Source organism: Schistocerca nitens, chromosome 3, assembly GCF_023898315.1.
Source record: "Schistocerca nitens isolate TAMUIC-IGC-003100 chromosome 3, iqSchNite1.1, whole genome shotgun sequence".
Classification (NCBI taxonomy): Eukaryota; Metazoa; Arthropoda; class Insecta; order Orthoptera; family Acrididae; genus Schistocerca; species Schistocerca nitens.
The window spans coordinates 246,466,499-246,485,947 of record NC_064616.1 but is presented as its reverse complement, the minus strand read 5'-3'; the positions used below and the strand labels follow the sequence as shown (position 1 = coordinate 246,485,947).

The 19,449-nt window shown below is 42.0% G+C and overlaps 1 protein-coding gene across 1 annotated transcript in view; it reads right to left on the bottom strand.

The window, feature by feature from the left end:
- The window catches only part of LOC126248203 (uncharacterized), a 988,540-nt gene that overhangs the window by 376,443 nt on the left and 592,648 nt on the right, over positions 1 to 19,449 (bottom strand). Inside the window, exons 9-11 of the mRNA XM_049949008.1 lie at positions 16,939 to 17,031; positions 11,124 to 11,291; positions 8,064 to 8,165 (exon numbers count right to left, since the gene is read on the bottom strand). Coding sequence (XP_049804965.1) covers positions 8,064 to 8,165; positions 11,124 to 11,291; positions 16,939 to 17,031 — 363 coding nt within the window. The remainder of the gene's footprint in view (positions 1 to 8,063; positions 8,166 to 11,123; positions 11,292 to 16,938; positions 17,032 to 19,449) is intronic.

Genomic DNA, 19,449 nt, shown 5'->3' with positions numbered 1-19,449 from the left:
TGGAGGAAGTGGGGAAAAAATATTGCAAGATAACATTGTTAATCTTCAAAGTGCTGAAGGTCTTCCCCTGTGGTCGTTATGGAGATGACAGGTGGCACATGGGTGTTTTGCACCAATATGCGTTATTAACAACTAAGCAAAATGGTTAAAAATGATACAACCTATTCCCAAAAATCGATTACACCTTGCATTGTTTGAAAGGTGCAAAGTTATTCCCACTGTGAATACATGGACCGACTGCTAGAAGCTCAAGGGCGATAAAGCTGGCCGGGAAAAGACGAAAGGCTGCGTCGTTAAACTTAAAGTCGTGCATTTTAGTTTATAGAACATTTATTCACTTTCGAGCCCATGATAGGATAGCCAGCTTTGGCACCTCAGGCAGACGATGTGTCTTTGCCTGCTGGGTGGCACTGTTGTTTCAGAAAGATAACGTGTGTATCGACTATAGACATTAACATAATAATGAGGAAATACCTCTTCATTCACTAAAAATAAAATCTGGACACAAAGTTAATGGACACTGCGCCTGTCCCCCTTAACAGAAGGTAAAAGCCGTAACAGATTTTCTAGGTGGTCAGCACATTTGTGATGTGAGCAGTAGTCTCAGATTTTGCTCCTACTCATGGAGTTTGGTAAATCTTGGCCATTAGAAGAACTTCCTACAGAGAGATGCCAAATTTTCTGAGGAGGAGGAACAGCGAACATGTTGATCTGTCCTTAAGATCAAGTGAGGTGATACAGTGGCAAGACACGGAACTTATGATTCGGAGGACAACGGTTCAAATCCTCATCCAGCCATTCAGTTGTAGAGTTCTTTCGCATCCGAAAATTGCTGCAGGCAAATGAGGGACTGGTTCCTTTGAAAGGGCATGGCCGAAGTTCTTTTCCATCCTTCCGTATCTGAGTATGTTCTCCGTTCCTAATGATCTAATGACACCTATCTTTCTTCTTTCTCTGTCTTCATGGACATGCTGCCTTCTATTAATAGAGAACTATGCACCGATTCTGATGGTTGTGAGGTACGTGCAGTGCCACTGCAAACAAATTAGGTGCTGGTGAAGCGATTTCTCGTGCTTCCAGAGTTCTTTAAGAACTCGAGAAGACATACTCTGTCATTAAGATAAAGTGTCTTAAAGTTATCCGAGTGGTCAGTAAGTTCTGACTATATTTATTTGGTAGAATAATCGCTATTGCAATGGACTACTATTCTTTATGCTGGCTGATACAAGAGTCTGTGAGGGTGACTGACAAGATGATGTCACAACAGCACTTACACACACACACACACACACACACACACACACACACACACACACACACACACACCAGAATGATAATTCAGATATTACTGCAATAACTGTCATTGCTGTAGAACAGCGGGATAATCCAACATTGATGAAGAGCATCAAGTGTCGAGAGAAGAAAGAAACCATTAAGTAAGACGTCTGTTTGATAGAAAGAACAATGTATGTTAGGAATTACGATCCAATAGAACAGAAAGAGTCACTCGTCGTCACAGAAGGTTTATGTCCTGCCATTGTAAACTTTTATCAAGACACTCCTTTGGTCGCTCAGGCACTTCCAAACATGTGCTAACAATTACTTTCACAATGGTGTCATCCCAGTGGACAGAAAAGTTTGGAAAAATTTTCATAGACGCCAACTGGGAACAGATACGCAGTGACTGTCGCAATATTTTTGTCTATATAACTAATCATTTTTTTAAGAAGGCGACAGGCTTCGTGCAGCCGCTCGTGGAACAGCATTGGACGGCTCATACAGAAGATGGGCCGTTACAGGAGATTTAAAAGACGTTTGTGTTTGGGGTTGTTTGGGGGAAGAGAAAAAATGGTTCAAATGGCTCTGAGCACTATGGGACTCAACTGCTGAGGTCATTAGTCCCCTAGAACTTAGAACTAGTTAAACCTAACTAACCTAAGGACATCACAAACATCCATGCCCGAGGCAGGATTCGAACCTGCGACCGTAGCGGTCTTGCGGTTCCAGACTGCAGCGCCTTTAACCGCACGGCCACTTCGGCCGGCTGGGGGAAGAGACGAAACAGCGAGGTCATCGGTCTCATCGGATTAGGCAAGGAAGTCGGCCGTGCTCTTTCAAAGGAACCATTCTGGTATTTGCCTGGTGCGATTTAGGGAAATCACGGAAAACCAAAGTCAGGATGGTCGGACGCGGGATTGAACCGTCGTCCTCCCGAATGCGAGTCCAGTGTGCTAACCGCTGCGCCACCTCGCTTGGTTTTAGAAGACGTTCCCGTATGACTGTTTACAACGCTATAGACGAGTTGGAAATTGCTACAGCTAGTGGTGTTGGAGCTCACGTTATTTTGTAGGGCTCCTCTGTATTTTGTGGGTGTGTACTGAATTTCACCTTTACCGAAGTTGATGCTGCACATTGTGGTAATGGTTGGTTAACTATTGCATACCGTACAATGACGAAAAAGTTTAAAAAGTTCCAGGGCCTGGTTCCAGGAACACTCTTCTGAGTTTAAACAGTTCGCTGGCCACCAAACTCCTCAGACATGAACGTTATTGAGAATATCTGGGATGCCTTGCAACGTGCTGTTCAGAAGATATCTCCACCCCTCGTACTCTTACGGATTTATTGACAGTCCTGCAGGATTCATGGTCAGTTCCCTCCAGCACTACTTCAGACATTAGTCGAGTCCATGCCACGTCGTGTTGCGGCACTTGTGAGGGGCCATACACGATATTAGGAAGGTGTACCAGTTTCTTTGGCTCTTCAGTGCATTTCACGTTATTGTAGGAATATTGGCAGTTTTGTTGTATGTTGCTTTCTTTTGGTAGTCGTCATAAATAAACCTTAGACTGTAACTGACATTTAGTGACAGCAGTTGTGACAGATGATCAGCGGTTTTGTTATTTCTGTTGCTGTCTGTTTGTTTACTGATTATATTCTTTCGTTGATATTCTAGTCGTAATTAGTTGTGTGAAATATTCTGACATTGCATTAATGCTGGTCAGAAATAAACTTAATTTCCAGTTGAAATTTCGTGACAGTCGTGATCAGCGATATTGTATGGTTATACAAGCACAAGTCGAGCAAACTTGGCGACTGGCCTTCGCTGCGCGACTAAAATTTCAGTCAGGCATATTTTGGTGGAGCAGACTCGCTAAGGTGAAGTAGACAAGCTGCTCACAAACTATGTAGTTAATCCAGGCAGATGGAGTAAGACGACTCCTGAGTGTTATTTACTGGCGCTGTGTTAAGAATATCCTGAAGCCATGTGTTCTATCGACAATACAGCCGCAATAACAAGGATTAAAGCAAATATAATGAGTATAGTATGTCGAACAAAGTTCGTGCCCGGGACTCTGGTGACTGCATTTATACAGCCTCATACATTCACCACATAATTCAGGCGGGTCTGCTCACACTTAATCGCAACTATAGACGATGACGTTGATATCAAATACAGTAAGCAGGATAATATAGAATATATCTACATCTACTTCTACATCTACACACATGTTCTGGAAGCCACTGTACGGTGCGTGGCGGAGGGTTCCCGTTCCATTCGCAAACAAAGCGAGGGAAAACGATTGTCTAAATGCCTTCTACATCTACATCTACATCCATACTCCGCAAGCCACCTGACGGTGTGTGGCGGAGGGTACTATGAGTACCTCTATCGGTTCTCCCTTCTATTCCAATCTCGTATTGTTCGTGGAAAGAAAGATTGTCGGTATGCCTCTGTGTGGGCTCTGATTTCTCTGATTTTATCCTCATGGTCTCTTCGCGAGATATACGTAGGAGGGAGCAATATACTGCTTGACTCCTCGATGAAGGAATGTTCTCGAAACTTTAACAAAAGCCCGTACCGAGCTACTGAGCGTCTTTCCTGCAGAGTCTTCCACTGGAGTTTATCTATCATCTCCGTAACGCTTTCGCGATTACTAAATGATCCTGTAACGAAGCGCGCTGCTCTCCGTTGGATCGTCTCTATCTCTTCTATCAACCCTATCTGGTACGGACCCCACACTGGTGAGCAATATTGAAGCAGTGGGCGAACAAGTGTACTGTAACCTACTTCCTTTGTTTTCGGATTGCATTTTCTTAGGATTCTTCCAATGAATCTCAGTCTGGCATCTGCTTTACCGACGATAAACTTTATATGATCATTCCATTTTAAATCACTCCTAATGGCTTCTCCCAGATAATTTATGGAATTAACTGCTTCCAGTTGCTGACCTGCTATATTGTAGCTAAATGATAAAGGGTCTTTCTTTCAATGTATTCTTAGCGCATTACGATTGTCTACATTGAGATTCAATTGCCATTCCCTGCACCATGCGTCAATTCGTTGCAGATCCTCCTGCATTTCAGTACAATTTTCCATTGTTACAACCTCTCGATATACTACAGCATCATCGGCAAAAAGCCTCAGTGAACTTCCGATGTTATACACAAGATCATTTATGTACATTGTGAACAGCAACGGTCCTACGACACTCCCCTGCGGCACACCTGAAATCACTCTTACTTCGGAAGACTTCTCTCCATTGAGAATGACATGCTGCGTTCTGTTATCTAGGAACTCTTCAATCCAATCACACAATTGGTCTGATAGTCCATATGCTCTTACTTTGTTCATTAAACGACTGTGGGGAACTGTATCGAACGCCTTGCGGAAGTCAAGAAACACGGCATCTACCTGGGAACCCGTGTCTATGGCCCTCTGAGTCTCGTACGAGCCCTGACCTCTCTGATCTTATTTTCATGGCCTTTATAGGAAATGTACGTTGACGGCAGTAGAATCGTTCTGCAGTCAGCCTCAAATGCCGGTTCTCCAAATTTGTTCAAATGGTTCAAATGGCTCTGAGCACTATGGGACTCAACTGCTGAGGTCATTAGTCCCCTAGAACTTAGAACTAGTTAAACCTAACTAACCTAAGGACATCACAAACATCCATGCCCGAGGCAGGATTCGAACCTGCGACCGTAGTGGTCTTGCGGTTCCAGACTGTAGCGCCTTTAACCGCACGGCCACTTCGGCCGGCAAATTTGTTCAATAGCGCCCCTCGAAAAGGACTTCGCCTTCCCTCCGTTTGAGGTTCTGAAGCATCTCCGTAATATTTTCATGTTGATCGAACCTACCACTAACAAATCTAACAGCCCACCTCTGAACTGCTTCGATGTTTTTCTTCAATCTGACATGGTACGGATCCCAAACACTCGAGCAGTAATCAAGAATAGGTCGCACCAGCGTCCTATATACGGTCTCCTTTACAGGCGAACCAATCTTTCTTAAAATTCTTCCAATAAACCGATGTCGACTGTTCGCCTTCCCCACCACAGTTCCCACATGCTCGTTCCATTTTATATCGCCTTGTAACGTTAGGTCCGGATATTTAATCGACGTGACTGTGTCAGGCAGCACACTACTAATACTGTATTCGAACATTACGGGTTTGTATTCCCTGCTGATCTGCATTAGCTTACATTTTTCTACTTTTAAAGCTAGCTGCCATCACACCAACTAGAAATTTTGTCTAAGTCATCTTGTGTCCTCCTACAGTTACTCAACAGTGACATCTTCCCAAAACCACTGCATCATCAGTAAATAGCAGCAGATTGCTGCTTATCCTGTCCGTCAGATCCCTTATTTGCCGGCCGGAGTGGCCGAAAGTTTCTAGGCGCTACGGTCGCAGGTTCGAATCCTGCCTCGGGCATGGGTGTGTGTGATGTCCTTAGGTTAGTTAGGTTTAAGTAGTTCTAAGTTCTATGGGACTGATGACCACAGCAGTTAAGTCCCATAGTGCTCAGAGCCATTTATTTGAGATCCCTAATTTTTTCAGAGAATAAAGCGGTTCTATCGTGCTTCCTTGGGGAACTCATGACAATACCCTTGTCTCTGATAAACAATCGCCGCCGAAGACAACGTAGTGGGTTCTGTTACTTACGAAATCTTCGAGTCCCTCACATGTCAGGCAACCGATTCCGTATGCTTGTACTTTTGTTAACTGTCAGCTGTATGTTATCGTGTCAAATGCTTTACGGAAATATAGGAATATGGAATCCACCTTTTGCTCTTCGTCGAGAGCACCATATCATTTTGTATGCTAAATAAATCACAGACCTCCCACACCTTAAACCTTGGAACATTGCACCAATTCACAAAAATTACTGACTTACAAAATAGAACCTTAATCTTACGATTTACAACAGAGAAACGGCGCCAAACTTTAAAAACGATAGCACGACGCAAGTCACAGCCCGTGGACGGAGTACCCGTAGGGTTTTACGGGCGCTACTGGCATTTCTTCGGCGACTTCTTCACAGAAATGATTAACGAACTGCTTCAAAGTACAACCATACCAGAGCAATTCACCCTGGGATTGACAGTACTCATTCAAAAGATGATGAAAGACATGACTGTAAAAGTTCTGCGGCCGATTACGTTGTTAAACTCCAACTTCAAATCGCTGACACGCGCTCTTGCCAACAGACTGAAACCTCATTTATCAGCACACTGCCACTGGAGAGCAATCAGCGATGAAAATTCTAGCCCATTATAGCCGAAATCTCATATACATGACCTGCCAGGTGAAGAAATCTACAGCCATCTGACTTTTAGCCGTAGAAATAAAATATCGCCAAATAGATTATGGATTCCTATTGCATACAATGTCTGCTTTCGGTCTTCACTCGACCTCCACTGATCTCATCGTCTCGTGTACCAGCGGCTAATCCGCGACATTAAAAATGAATGAAACGTTCATGAAACCCATCTCTTTACAAAGAGGATTTCAACAGGGTTGCCATTTGTTCACTATTTCGTTCGCAGTCGCCTTGGAACCCTTGCAGTGGCATGTCTACCACACTCTAACAGGCATCAGCCTGTAGGGCCTCAAAACACCCATCTGAACCGACGCAGATGATGTCTCCCTGATACTCCAATATGATAGAGACACAAAGCTCACCCACCAGATTGTAGATAACTACCAACATGACAGAGTTACACCCTGGAACATACACAAATCTGAAAACCTATCCATTGGTCTGCATCTGCACAATCTACAACAACGTTGAATGAGATTTTCACTCTGCAGCGGAGTGTGCGCTGATATGAAACTTCCTGGCAGATTAAACTGTGTGCTCGACCGAGAACTAGTTCTGCAAGGTTCGCAGGAGAGCTTCTGTAAAGTTTGGAAGGTAGGAGACGAGATACTGGCAGAAGTGAAGCTGTGAGACCGGGCGTGAGTCGTGCTTCGGTTGCTCAGTTGGTAGAGCACTTGCCCGCGAAAGGCAAAGGTCCCGAGTTCGAGTCTCGGTCGGGCACACAGTTTTAATCTGCCAGGAAGATTTACAACAACGTTGGTTGCCATGAGTCAATAGATTCAATGTTACAGTAAAGTAATCGCTGCTAGTAAAACCTATGAAACAGCAGATAATTGTTCCTAACTGGGGAAAGGAATGTCACGTTTAGTGTATGATCCACTGGGATGCAGCAGCTAGAGTTGATAACTGGCAATGATCAGTTTCCCTACTGACTTCATCATACCACCAGAGCTTGAAATTTAATATCTGCAAACCTTGCAAAACTCTATGAATTTGCATTATTCTACATACTGACGCCCATTAGAAAAATGAGTATTCTTAAAAACAAGCAACAATTCATCTCTGTCTGTATTTTTGTAGTGTTGGTGTAGTAAAACGTCTTTCAGTACTAACGACATGCTTTCTTTGAATTTTGCTCGTGATTCTAATGACTACGTGTCAATGCCGTATGGCACAGCAATTATCCTAAGCATGAAGAAGTACACATTTAAATACATTTTAACTCAATGAGTAGCTTTATTTTAACAGGGTACTTTAGACAAGGCTTAAATAGCATAATGGAAACAATCTACGTATTTTCTGCAAAATAAGATGTTAAATACTTCACATGTTAATCATAACCAGTAATTTAATCTTACAAAATGGAAACACTTTAAAGATTAATCCCAATTCTTTTAATTATGTTGAAGATATCCGAATATATTATTCAATGAAAATACTATTTCAAGCTGTAAGAAACTTACCTGAAGCTCGTGAACCACTTTAGAAAGAATAGGGTAGTCATCTTCGGTAACTTTGGTCTGGTGCAGAATGGTTTGAAGCAGTTTTAGAATATCGCGATAATGCTGAAATATAAAAGGTTCAGCCATACAATCAAATATACAACTACAATGTAGAATGAAAATAATGGGCAAATACTTGTTTATGCAGAATCTGCAAGGCAGAATGGTGATAAACATTCCTGATTCTTGTAACATGATATAGTATCATTATAGTGATTTGAAGGTGGTAGTGGTGGTGGTGGTGGTGTGTGTGCGTGTTGTGTGTTGTGTTTGTGTGTGTATGTGTGTTGTGTGTGTATGTGTGTTGTATGTGTATGTGTGTTGTATGTGTATGTGTGTTGTATGTGTGTGTGTGTTGTATGTGTGTGTGTATGTGTGTGTATGTGTGTTGTATGTGTGTGTGTGTGTTGTATGTGTGTGTGTATGTGTGTGTATGTGTATGTGTATGTGTGTGTATGTGTGGGGGGGGAGGGGGAGGGAGAGGGAGAGGGAGAGGGAGAGGGAGAGGGAAAGAAAGGAACGGACTGACTGAGTGATAACTGATTGATAGATAGACTACATCTCTTATGGTAGCAACAGAAATCGATATGTTTGCTTGGTTTAGCCATTTTGATGAGCTTTGCATTAATTATACAAGGACAAATAAACACACCTATTTAAAATTTAAGGAAAAGTTAATATTAGGTTTTATTATAATGAACACTTTCAAAAATATTTCATGCCATCATCAAAATACCACTAAACGTAAAGCATACTCACTAATATATACGAGTAGGTGTTGGTTTGGATACACTGGTTATCATACGGAAATCAACTACCACTACAAGAAACTGTGAGAAAGCACTGTGGACAACTCTTGAGAAATAATGGACATCCAGTCCAATCAGATTATTTAACATCACAGGTACTCTGGGCGTACTAGTTTCAGCTGGTCCTAGAGCACCAATAAATAAGAAACAGTTTATCTATATTTCAGTCATCAACATGTATACCCCATAAGCCGTCTTACAGAATGTGGTGTAGCATACTTTGTTGTGTATCACTGTCACATCCCCCCCCCCCCCTTTTCATTTCAGTCATGGTGCAAGAGAAAAATGAATGTGGGTATTTTAACACACCTCTGCATGTTTCAGGGGATTATTACCAGAAAGTGCGATTTTCCAGTCTGATACATAGAACATAAGGTTCAAAATAAAATTTTGTCAGGATATCCCCATACTCTAGAAGTTCCTTGCTCGACCAGACAGTGGTAAACCGAAACAGTGGAAATATATTTTGCAGAGAGGTAATCCACAGTATGCTATGGTAGATTACTGATATGGGAAACGACTGGTGAATGGCACGTTTAGGCGTACTTGTTGTTGATGGTGAAATTTTGAGGTGGGTATTAACACACTCACCTGATGTGATTCTCAAAGAGAGGACATTGTTTATCCTCTTGACAGTAGCATTGCAGAGGAGCACAAACTGACTTTCCCGATATATGTGGTGCCTATGATAAAGATCCAGTTCGACAATGAAAATTTTTGTGTCTTTATTCGACAGGGCACTAGTTCATTTTGTATGGTATTAGGTGAAGAGCCTTTTCCATGGACTGATCTCTTGAGAGACCTGAATGAAAGCTCAATGAAAATTTGTGTGACGATGTGTAAATAAACACTTGTCAGGCCACAGAAATCTCCATTGGTATTTATCGTCACAGCAGATCCCCATGAAGAAAGAATTTTAATTTTTCATCATCTCAGCAAGATTTCGTGGAACTTCCTGGCAGATTAAAACTGTGTGCCGGACCGAGACTCGAACTCGGGACCTTTGCCTTTGGCGGGCAAGTGCTCTACCAGTTCGCAGAAGAGCTTCTCTGAAGTTTGGAAGGTAGGACACGAGGTACTGGCAGAATTGAAACTGTGAGGACGGGTCGTGAGTCGTGCTTGGATAGCTCAGTTGGTAGAGCACTTGCCCGCGAAGGCAAAGGTCCCGAGTTCGAGTCTCGGTCCGGCACACACTTTTAATCTGCACGAGGTTTCATATCAGCGCACACTCCGCTGCAGAGTGAAAATCTCATTGAATATTTTGTGGAGTTCATCTGCTGTCTAGCATTGCATCAGGTACAACATAATGAGATGAAAACATGGGCAAATGTGATATTTCAGATGGATTTATGTATACTTCTGATCACTTAGTTTACGTTTTGAGCCTGCAAACTTACTTGAGCATATCCCATTACTTCTGATTTTCGTTCGAATAGTGATATATTCATCCTACTATAAAAATCGGTGATTTTAAAAAGAGCCTTTTGGTGCCTGATAACCAAACACTATCAACAAGAACATACCTCCTTCCCACAGCTAAAGACACTAAATGTTGCAGATGTTACGTAATCAGGGTTCGCACAGAAAAATTTAAGTGCTCGTTTTTCCCGCACGCCGTTCGAGAGTGGAACGGTAGAGACACAGCTTTAAGGTGGATCATTGAACCCTCTGCCAGACACTTTATTGTGAACAGCAGAGTAATCACGTAGATGTAGATGTAATATGTTTAAATAAATAGAACAGTAACTTCAGGCATATGGAGTATTTTTAGTGTCTCCACCAAAACTGTATTAATTATCATTAAAATTTTCGTCTGTGTTAACGGCCTGGTGTAAGTCTTTCAACTGGATGTCACTCCGGCGACTTGTGTGTCCCTTACGAGATTTGTTAGTTGGTTTCAAACTAACCATTCATACAATGTGGCAGCATCTGTGTAACATATGCTACTATTCTAGAAAAGAATTTAATTCAGATGATTTCACTACCATCACGCAATATTTTTCGTTTTTCATTCTGCTGTTGCACCCATTAACAACAGATGAAGTACTTGTGAAGAAAAAGGAGCAGGTGAATTGCTGCCAGTGCTGAAAATTTAGCTATGAACAATGAAATCATACTTACATTCAGTCCAGTGTTACAGATACTTTAACACAAGAATAACTTAAAAATCAACTGATATCATAAAATAGAGTAAGTAAAAAAGTAAATTCACCTCTAATGGTTTATGTAAAAATGTTGTGAGGTCAGGTTTCCGCCGAGGTACAGTAGGCTCTACAACAAGTCGCATAAATTCTTGATTCCTCATCTTAGCCACCAAAAGACAGTCTGCTGCTTTTAGGCCCACCAGATACCTTTTGTATGAATTGGTGAGTACATTCAGCTGAAACATTAAATGCAGTTGTTGTCATTCTCCATTATCTGCACTAAGAAAATGAAACGAATTTCCACTAAACTAAAATTCCTACCGCAGCTGTACCTATACTGAATTGGTGATTTTGTTACTTGGTTAGAATTTGCTTCCAGAAAATAGGATTGCCATTATATGACGAACTTATCTATCTTTACTTTGCACAACATCAGTTATCTTAGTTTTTAAACAGTTTAGTTCATAGAAAAAACACTTTAGTTTTATAGAAAATAACATTCTCTATAAATGAATGTTTACGTTTTTCTGTGCCAGTCGGTAATACAGGATGAGCATAAAGTCTTGCCCTGATTATAACAATTTATTACAATTATTATAGTTATTGTTATTGTTATTATTGTTATTACAATAACCGTTTGACATAATAATTTGCATTTGATGCCGTTACATAGGTTAGTGTTACTAGTATTTTTAAGACCACTTACGGTAGTAAACCTCAACGTGTGCTCCCTAGGTAGCTCGGAGAGACGGTATTCCAGTTCCTGCCAGGTGTTTCGTAACATGTGTTCTGTCACAGTACCCACTACAGCTTGTACCCTAGCTTTCAATTCGTCGACGTCAGCACCTGGCATGACGAAGACTCTGTCCTTGATATAGCCCCAGAGGCTAGGGGCGTAATGTCTGGAGAGCGGGATGGTCAGGGTGTTGGACCGTTCCTTCCAAACTACCGATCCGGAAATGTTTCATCCAGGGAATCACGCACTATCAATGCCCAATGTGGAGAGGAGTGGCGGGGGGTGGAGAGGGGGGTGGGGGGGGGGGTGCTCCATCTTGCTGGAACACCAGTTGCTGACGTCGACCGACGAACTGAAGGTTAAGATACAAGCTGCTGTGGGTACTGTGATAGAACACATGTTACGAAACACATGGCGGGAACTGGAATACCGCCTCGACAGTCTCCTAGCTAACAAAGGGAGCACACGTTGAGGTTTACTAACGTAAGTGGTCTTAAAAAAAAAAAAAACTAGTAACACTAACCTATGTAACGCCATCAAATGTAACTCATTATGTCAAACGGTTATTCTGTTATACATTTTTATAATCAGGGCAAGACTTTGTGCTCACCCTGTACTACTTTTAACTTGTTTCCATCGGAGCTATGGTACGGATTTTAAGGGTTCGGTAAGTAACGCAACACATTTTTTTTCTTGGCCAATTTCGGTTGAAAAAGATACGGAGTTTGTTGTGGGACATCGTGGAATATTCCCGATTCAGCCCCTATAGTTTCATAAAGTTCCGATTCGTGGCGGCGCTATACGTAGCCTTTAAAATAAGGTCTGTAACGGAAGTGCGTTCCAAGTAGAGAGCTGTCATTAAGTTTCGTTTCGTGGAAAACCAGAGCATCGTAGATATTCATAGGCGCTTCCAGAGTGTCTACCGAGACCTGGCAGTGAACAAAAGCACGGTGAGTCGTTGGGCGTGGCTTCTATCATCAACGCAACAATGTCGCGCAAACCTGTCGATCTCCGACGCGCCGGCCGGTCGCACACAGGTGTGACTCCTGCACTGCTGAAACGTACGGACACACTTATTCGCAGTGATCGAAACATCATAATCAAACACCTCGATGCACAACCGGACTCTCTGTTGGTAGTGCTGACACACTCGTCCACCACTTGGGGTACTCAAAGGCCTGTGCCCGTTGGTTTCATCGTCGCCTAACGGAAAACCATAAAGAGCAACGAAGGACCATCTGTGCGGAGTGGCTTGTGCGTTACGGGGCTGATCGTGAGAGCTGATCGTCACAGTCAATGGAATACGGGTTCATCACTTTGAACCGGAAACAAAACGTTAACCTATTGAGTGGCGCCACGCCACCTCTCGCACGTAAAAAGTTAAAAGCCGCACGCTCAGCCACGAAAGTGATGGCGACGGTCCTCTGGGACTCTGCAGGAGTTATGCTGTTTTATGTCCTCCCTCACGATGCAACGGTCGACTCTGAAATGTATTGAGCTACTCTCAGGAAATTGAAGAAATGACTTCCACGTGTTCGTCACCACAAAAATGCAAACGAACTTCCCCTTCTCTATGACTCAAGGCCTAACGCAAGTGTGTGCACTCGAGAAGGGCTCACAAAGCTTCATTGGACTGTTCCTTCGCGTCCACTTTACACCCCAGACTCGCACCTTCCACTTCTATCTGTTTGGCCCAATGAAGGATACACTCAGCGAGAAACAGTACCTGAATGATTGGGAGGTTACAAATGCAGCAAGACCATGGTCCCTACGTCGACCACTAGAGTGGTACCATGGGGGCATACACATTCTATCAGTAAGGTGCCGTGAGGCCGTCGTATTGAATGGAGATTATCTTGAAACATAGGGTTTTGTAGCCAAACGAGTGGGGAATAATATGATGTACTGAATCCTGAATAAAACAAACCTGCTTTACGGAGAAAATGTGTTGTATTACTTACTGAATTCCCCTCGTACACAAATAAAATATTATATTAATTTTAGACTAGGTCCACTATTTGGGCATTGGACAAGATGGGGCTAATCTGAACTGCCTTTCTCAAAAGGAAAGATTTTTATTTGGTACTCACTTTGATTTATAAACACACAGTAAATAACATGAGCAGTTATGAAACACAGTATAAGGCCACTTTTTACTACAGAAACCGCCTAGATACTTCTGGGAAATAATGTTATGAACCCTGAATAGCAGGTAATGGCATTATAAATCATTTCTTGCAAATAAATTGTTAGTTTCTTCTTCAAATACAGACCACAATGGTTTTGAAGAATTGTGAACGTGAGGCTAGATCAACTATGTCATCCCTACGTTTCTCAAATATGTTTGTAAATTTTGGACCATGTGAGTAGATGAAGCATCATCTAAATGTGGGTACGCACTAGACCAACGAATGCCAATGAACAATAACCAACCGCTTCGTTGGTCGAAAACTGCTTAGTGTATACAGGCGGGATATCGAAGCCAACGAAACGGTTGGCCTTGGTTGCGGTGCGGACTGCCGGTGGTAATATCAAAGCGTTGGTGGTGAGTTGGGCTTGCGACCCACATCCTAAGGTAGACGACGAGTCGAATGATCGTTGGTTCAGTAGCGACTTGCTGCGTCTGTTGAACGGGTATGTATTTATTATGTGTAAAATATTGGAATATTGAGTGAAATTTGTAGCCCTCATTCGCAAAAATTTCAATTCAGCTTTAAGGTCAGACAGTTTTGTCTCAACACACTGTTACCTACTTTTTAAAACAGAGGTGGTCCACCAGCATCGTCCCTTCTACTTCTTTTTCTGGTGATCAGCTTCTCGTAGAAAAATAATTCTGCAGATATGACGACTGTCAAACCGTCTCCTTCCTCCATAGTATCGGTCAGTGAAACCGTTATTAAAACGCTACTTTATAAGAATAACAAAATGCGAGCGACCTCGACAAGTTATCAGAGCCAACTGCGATTCCACATGGCCGAATCCATTGATCCCAACCCCTTGGTTTGGTGAGAATGATAGGACGAACACCAATGCAACGTTCGGCCGAATCCACTGGTTATCATTCGTTTGCCTTCGTTGGGCTAGTGCGTACATGCATTAAAGGAAACAGTTCCCTGTGTAGAGAACATCTGTAGCCATAGATAAAAACAAAAATGTGACATCATAGACAAAATGTTGAGCTGCTGTGCTGACAGACAGAACGAAAAGGCTGTTACACACTGAGCTTTGTGTCACAGCCTTTAGAAAAGAAGACACGCCCACATTCACACATGCAGACACACCTCATGCACACTTGAGCACAATCTCCGGCCGCTGCTACCAGAATACAACTATCGTGTTGAACGAAAGCAGCAATCCGAAATGAGGCCTGGAGGGTGGAGTGAAATGAAATGACCGTACGACATTGTTGGCCGGGAGACCCCATGCGGGGTGTTCGGCCGCCGAAATTGCAAGTCGTTTTTAGCTGACGCCACTTCGGCGACTTGCGAGTCAATGATGACGAAATGGTGATGAAAGACAAACCCCCAATCACGAGGCAGAGAAAATCCCTGACCCCGCCGGGAATCGGGACCCCTTGCGCTGGAAGCTAGAACGCTACCGCAAGACCACGAGCTGCGGACCAGAATGGAGTATTGGCAGGATATAGGTGGAAGAAGAGAAGAGCACAGTCTGGTGGAGCGTGCAGGAACTAAGTGGCAGCAGGACAAGGCTGCCAAGAGAAAGGCCGTGATGCTGTGGTGGCGGGAGGGTGGAATGGGGAGCGGAAAAAGGAGAGGCGCAAAGAAGAGGAAAAGATAATTGCACTGACAGTGAGCGGTAGACAGTGACACTAAGGAGATGTAAATTGAGAGGAGTTGATAGGACAGAGGGGGAAAAACCGTTGGCTGGAGGAAGGGGGAAGTACGTAATCGCAGGTTGACGCCGGGATAATTTAAGACGTGGAGAATGTATTGTAAGAATTCAATACACAGTGAAAAGTGGAAGTGAAATGTGCACGTAAATGTGGCCGAAAGAATGTAGCACGGGACACATGGATTAACAACAGCAGAAATCGCCACTAAAGATGGTTCGTAAATAAAAGAAACAAAATGAGTGTGGCAGAAAACAAACTGCCTTTCATTTAGTGAAAAGATGGAATACACCTCCATGAATTTTGAAGCAACTAAAGAACGACGGAAAAGGGATAAAACGATCTGAAACTTATCTTCCAACTGATGATCTGCAGACATTTATTTCAAGAGCTTCATAAACAAGCACCCTAATATTCTGTTTAAATTATTATTATGATAACGTAATTGATGTAGGTTTGGTATTTACTTCTTGAACTAATGTTTTAATTTGTACCACATCTTCATATCCTTTCCAGAGTGAATTAGAAACTATCAGCGTAGTATGTACAAGGGTATTTTATGCCTGCAAGCGAGGCGGAAGAAGTTGTGGCCACAAATATTAAAAATCATAGTTGTTCATTTTTGAAAGCTTGCCTTTCTGCTAAAAGGAATGAAAGCACATTAAAACCATGTTTGTGCTCCATGTAGTAATAGGCACTGTGATGTTAGGGGACACAGCTACATAAGTAGTGGCTTCTTTGGGTACAAACTAAGGATAATGATGAATTCCAGGATTTATCATAGCAATAATTCTCACAATTATTATTTAAGTTATTTTCTGCGTGCATTTCCTGCGTTTCCTTCAAAACTAAAACTCCGGGAGAGGACATGGAGGACTACATTTAAACATTGTCATACTTCAAGGAAGGGTAGGTAGTGATACCATGTGTAGCTACAGGAGGTTGATATATGACTATACCATCGAATGTGCAGGAAATGTACCACACCAATATGCATGTCAAAATTCACATGAGGTAATCTGTATACCAACAGACCATTGAGATTTACAATTTTTAACCCAGTTAGACAATACGCAGGTATACGTTCATAGTGATCAAACTGATAATGTCAATGAGGAAACAAAAACTGAGATGTATATAAGTATTTGCTGGAATATTTCATTAGTGTGCAAATTAATGATCTTTTGAGGCTTGTAGTATGTGTTCAGTGACGAAAAATACATAATTTTAATCAAAAGTTCAAGACTAAATGTTAAACTATTGACACCTGATTCATAGCGAATTACACTTTTCTTACCTTCCTCAAATAAACTCTACCAATTCCAGGAGCACACTGTTCAGCATCATCTTGAACTAACTGCTCTAGTATATCTTCTGTTAACCGCAAGAGCTGAAACAGACATTTAACAGTATGAAAAGTTATGCCAAATTACACCGAAAATTTAAGAAACAGTTAATCTGTTAACTATGGAAAAGAAAATAAATTAGGGTACTGATTTAGGGTGGTGGGATGTTTGTGTAGGTTAGAGAACAATAATATCAGCCATAAGTTTTATAAGCAGCATGCTAGTATCTTAGATTTTTGGAGAATTCTTCTCAAGATATTACCACATATCACTCACAAAAATACTGAGGGCAAGTAGAAAGAACGTACTGTAAAGTAAGGAATAAAAATGACCCTACGTTTTGTAAACCATAACTGTTCTCTCTTAGTTACAAAGTTCCAATACACTAACAGTAAATGTATGCACACGAACTAATTTTTCACTCTCCAATGTAATGTGAGCTGTTACTGAATTTCCAGACAGAAAACTGAGTGCCAGACAGGGACGCAGATCGGTGTCTTTACCATCACTCTTACAGACTGAGCTGTGCCGTCACAACACATGATCCACTTCATAGCTCAAGTCCGTCAACAACTCTCCTGTCCACGGCCAGTTCGAGAACATTTTGCGCACCAGCGATATAACTGACACAACACTCCCCTCCCCCCCCCCCTTTCCTACAAACTTTAGTTGCCTTTTCTTGAACACTTGGTAAATTTTTCAAAAATAAATCTAAATCTAATGGTCATGGAAATAGGTTGATTTCTCTTTTAAAAATAAGTACTTCAAGGACTGTTCACTCTTATTCTAATGTCAAATATTAACAGAAGAAACAATTCATTTCCATTTAAGGTAATTTCTAAGATCTTGCTGTTATTGAAAGCAGAGAGTACTAGATCTACTGTATTTTTCCAGCTTCAATAAACTGTGCTGTCTATTAAACTAAGCGGAAAGAATGAAAGTATAAACTTCCTCTCATTTTTTTTTGACAATAGGACTTTCCAATTCTGTATTTTACAAGAAAGAAAATCACTTTCCATTATAAAATGTGAGACACAAATCTAAAAAGTATCATGTAATTTTATATTGATGTTTTCAACATAAGACACTAACTCCGTAAGTTGTATGTTACATGTGAGGAAACTCACCAGTAAATAGCTAAATTTTAGAAAATTTACGATAAAATAGCTGAAAAGCAATAAACATGGTCAACACTTTTATGTTCGCGACTGAAAAAGAAAACGCAGTTTTTTGTGATACGAAAGAGATATAATCTGGTACTTATAATAAAGCCATGCATATATCTACATTTGTTCAACATACACTGCCCAACAAAAACAGTGGTGCTGCAACCAGAAAGGGAGGAGAAGACGAAACGAATCTACACAGGTTGAGAGGTATGTGATTACAATATCGAATTAAATTTACAAAAACTTATCAGTATGAGCCTATTTCTCAGTATGATGTCGCATTCGGTGATACGACAGTTCAAATCCCAGTGCGATCATCCAGCCTGAGACTTTCCATGACTAACCTAAATTGCTTAAAGCAAATGCCGAGATGGTTCCTTTTGAAGGACAAGGCCGATTTCCTTCCACTTCAATCCCTAATCCGAGCTTGTGCTCTGTCTCTAATGACTTTGTTGTCGACGGGACATTAAATTCATTTCTGCCTTTTTCTTCAGCATGATGTTGCATTCCCTCCGGCCTGGATGCATGCTCTGGTTCGGTTGGAAGGGTTCCATAAAGCCGTTGTATCAATTCCTGAAGCAATGTGGCCACAACTATTGTAACGGGTCCTTCATACCGCGGATACTGTCGCTGGGATGGAGTTGATATCCGAGCTGTTTCCAGACATGTTCTATCGTGGATAGATGTGACTATCCTGTTGGCCACAGGAGGACCCCAGCATCCCACAGACAGTTCATAGAGACATGTGCCATGTGTGGACTAGTATAGTGTGTTGAAAAATGTCACCACGATACTGTTGTTTGAGAGCTAAAATATGAGGACACAGAATGTTTTTGACGTACTATTATGCCTTCAGAGTTCCCTCACTCAGTACTAACCTTGGCCTGACGTCATACAAAATAGCTTCCCACACCATGACGCCAAACCGCTGTGCTTTTCCAAAACATTGAAAGAATCGTACCTCTTCCTAGGTCGCCGCCATACTCACCGACGATTGTCATCCAGGGTAGTGCAGAACCGTGATTCATCACTGAACACAATGCGACGAGATTCATGATACCCGATCATGACACCACTTGACACGCAGCCATTTATGTTGTGGTGTTAAGGGCAGACTCTGCATGGAATGGTAATTCCCCAGACTGGCTGCTGCTAATCTCCAACCAGTGATGTGGGATGACAATCGTAAAATGCGTTTTAGACAGGTACGTGCCGGGTAAAACTGTGAGGGACGGGAAAAGCCCACCGTGGTTCAACAACAAAGTTAGGAAACTACTGCGAAAGCAAAGAGAG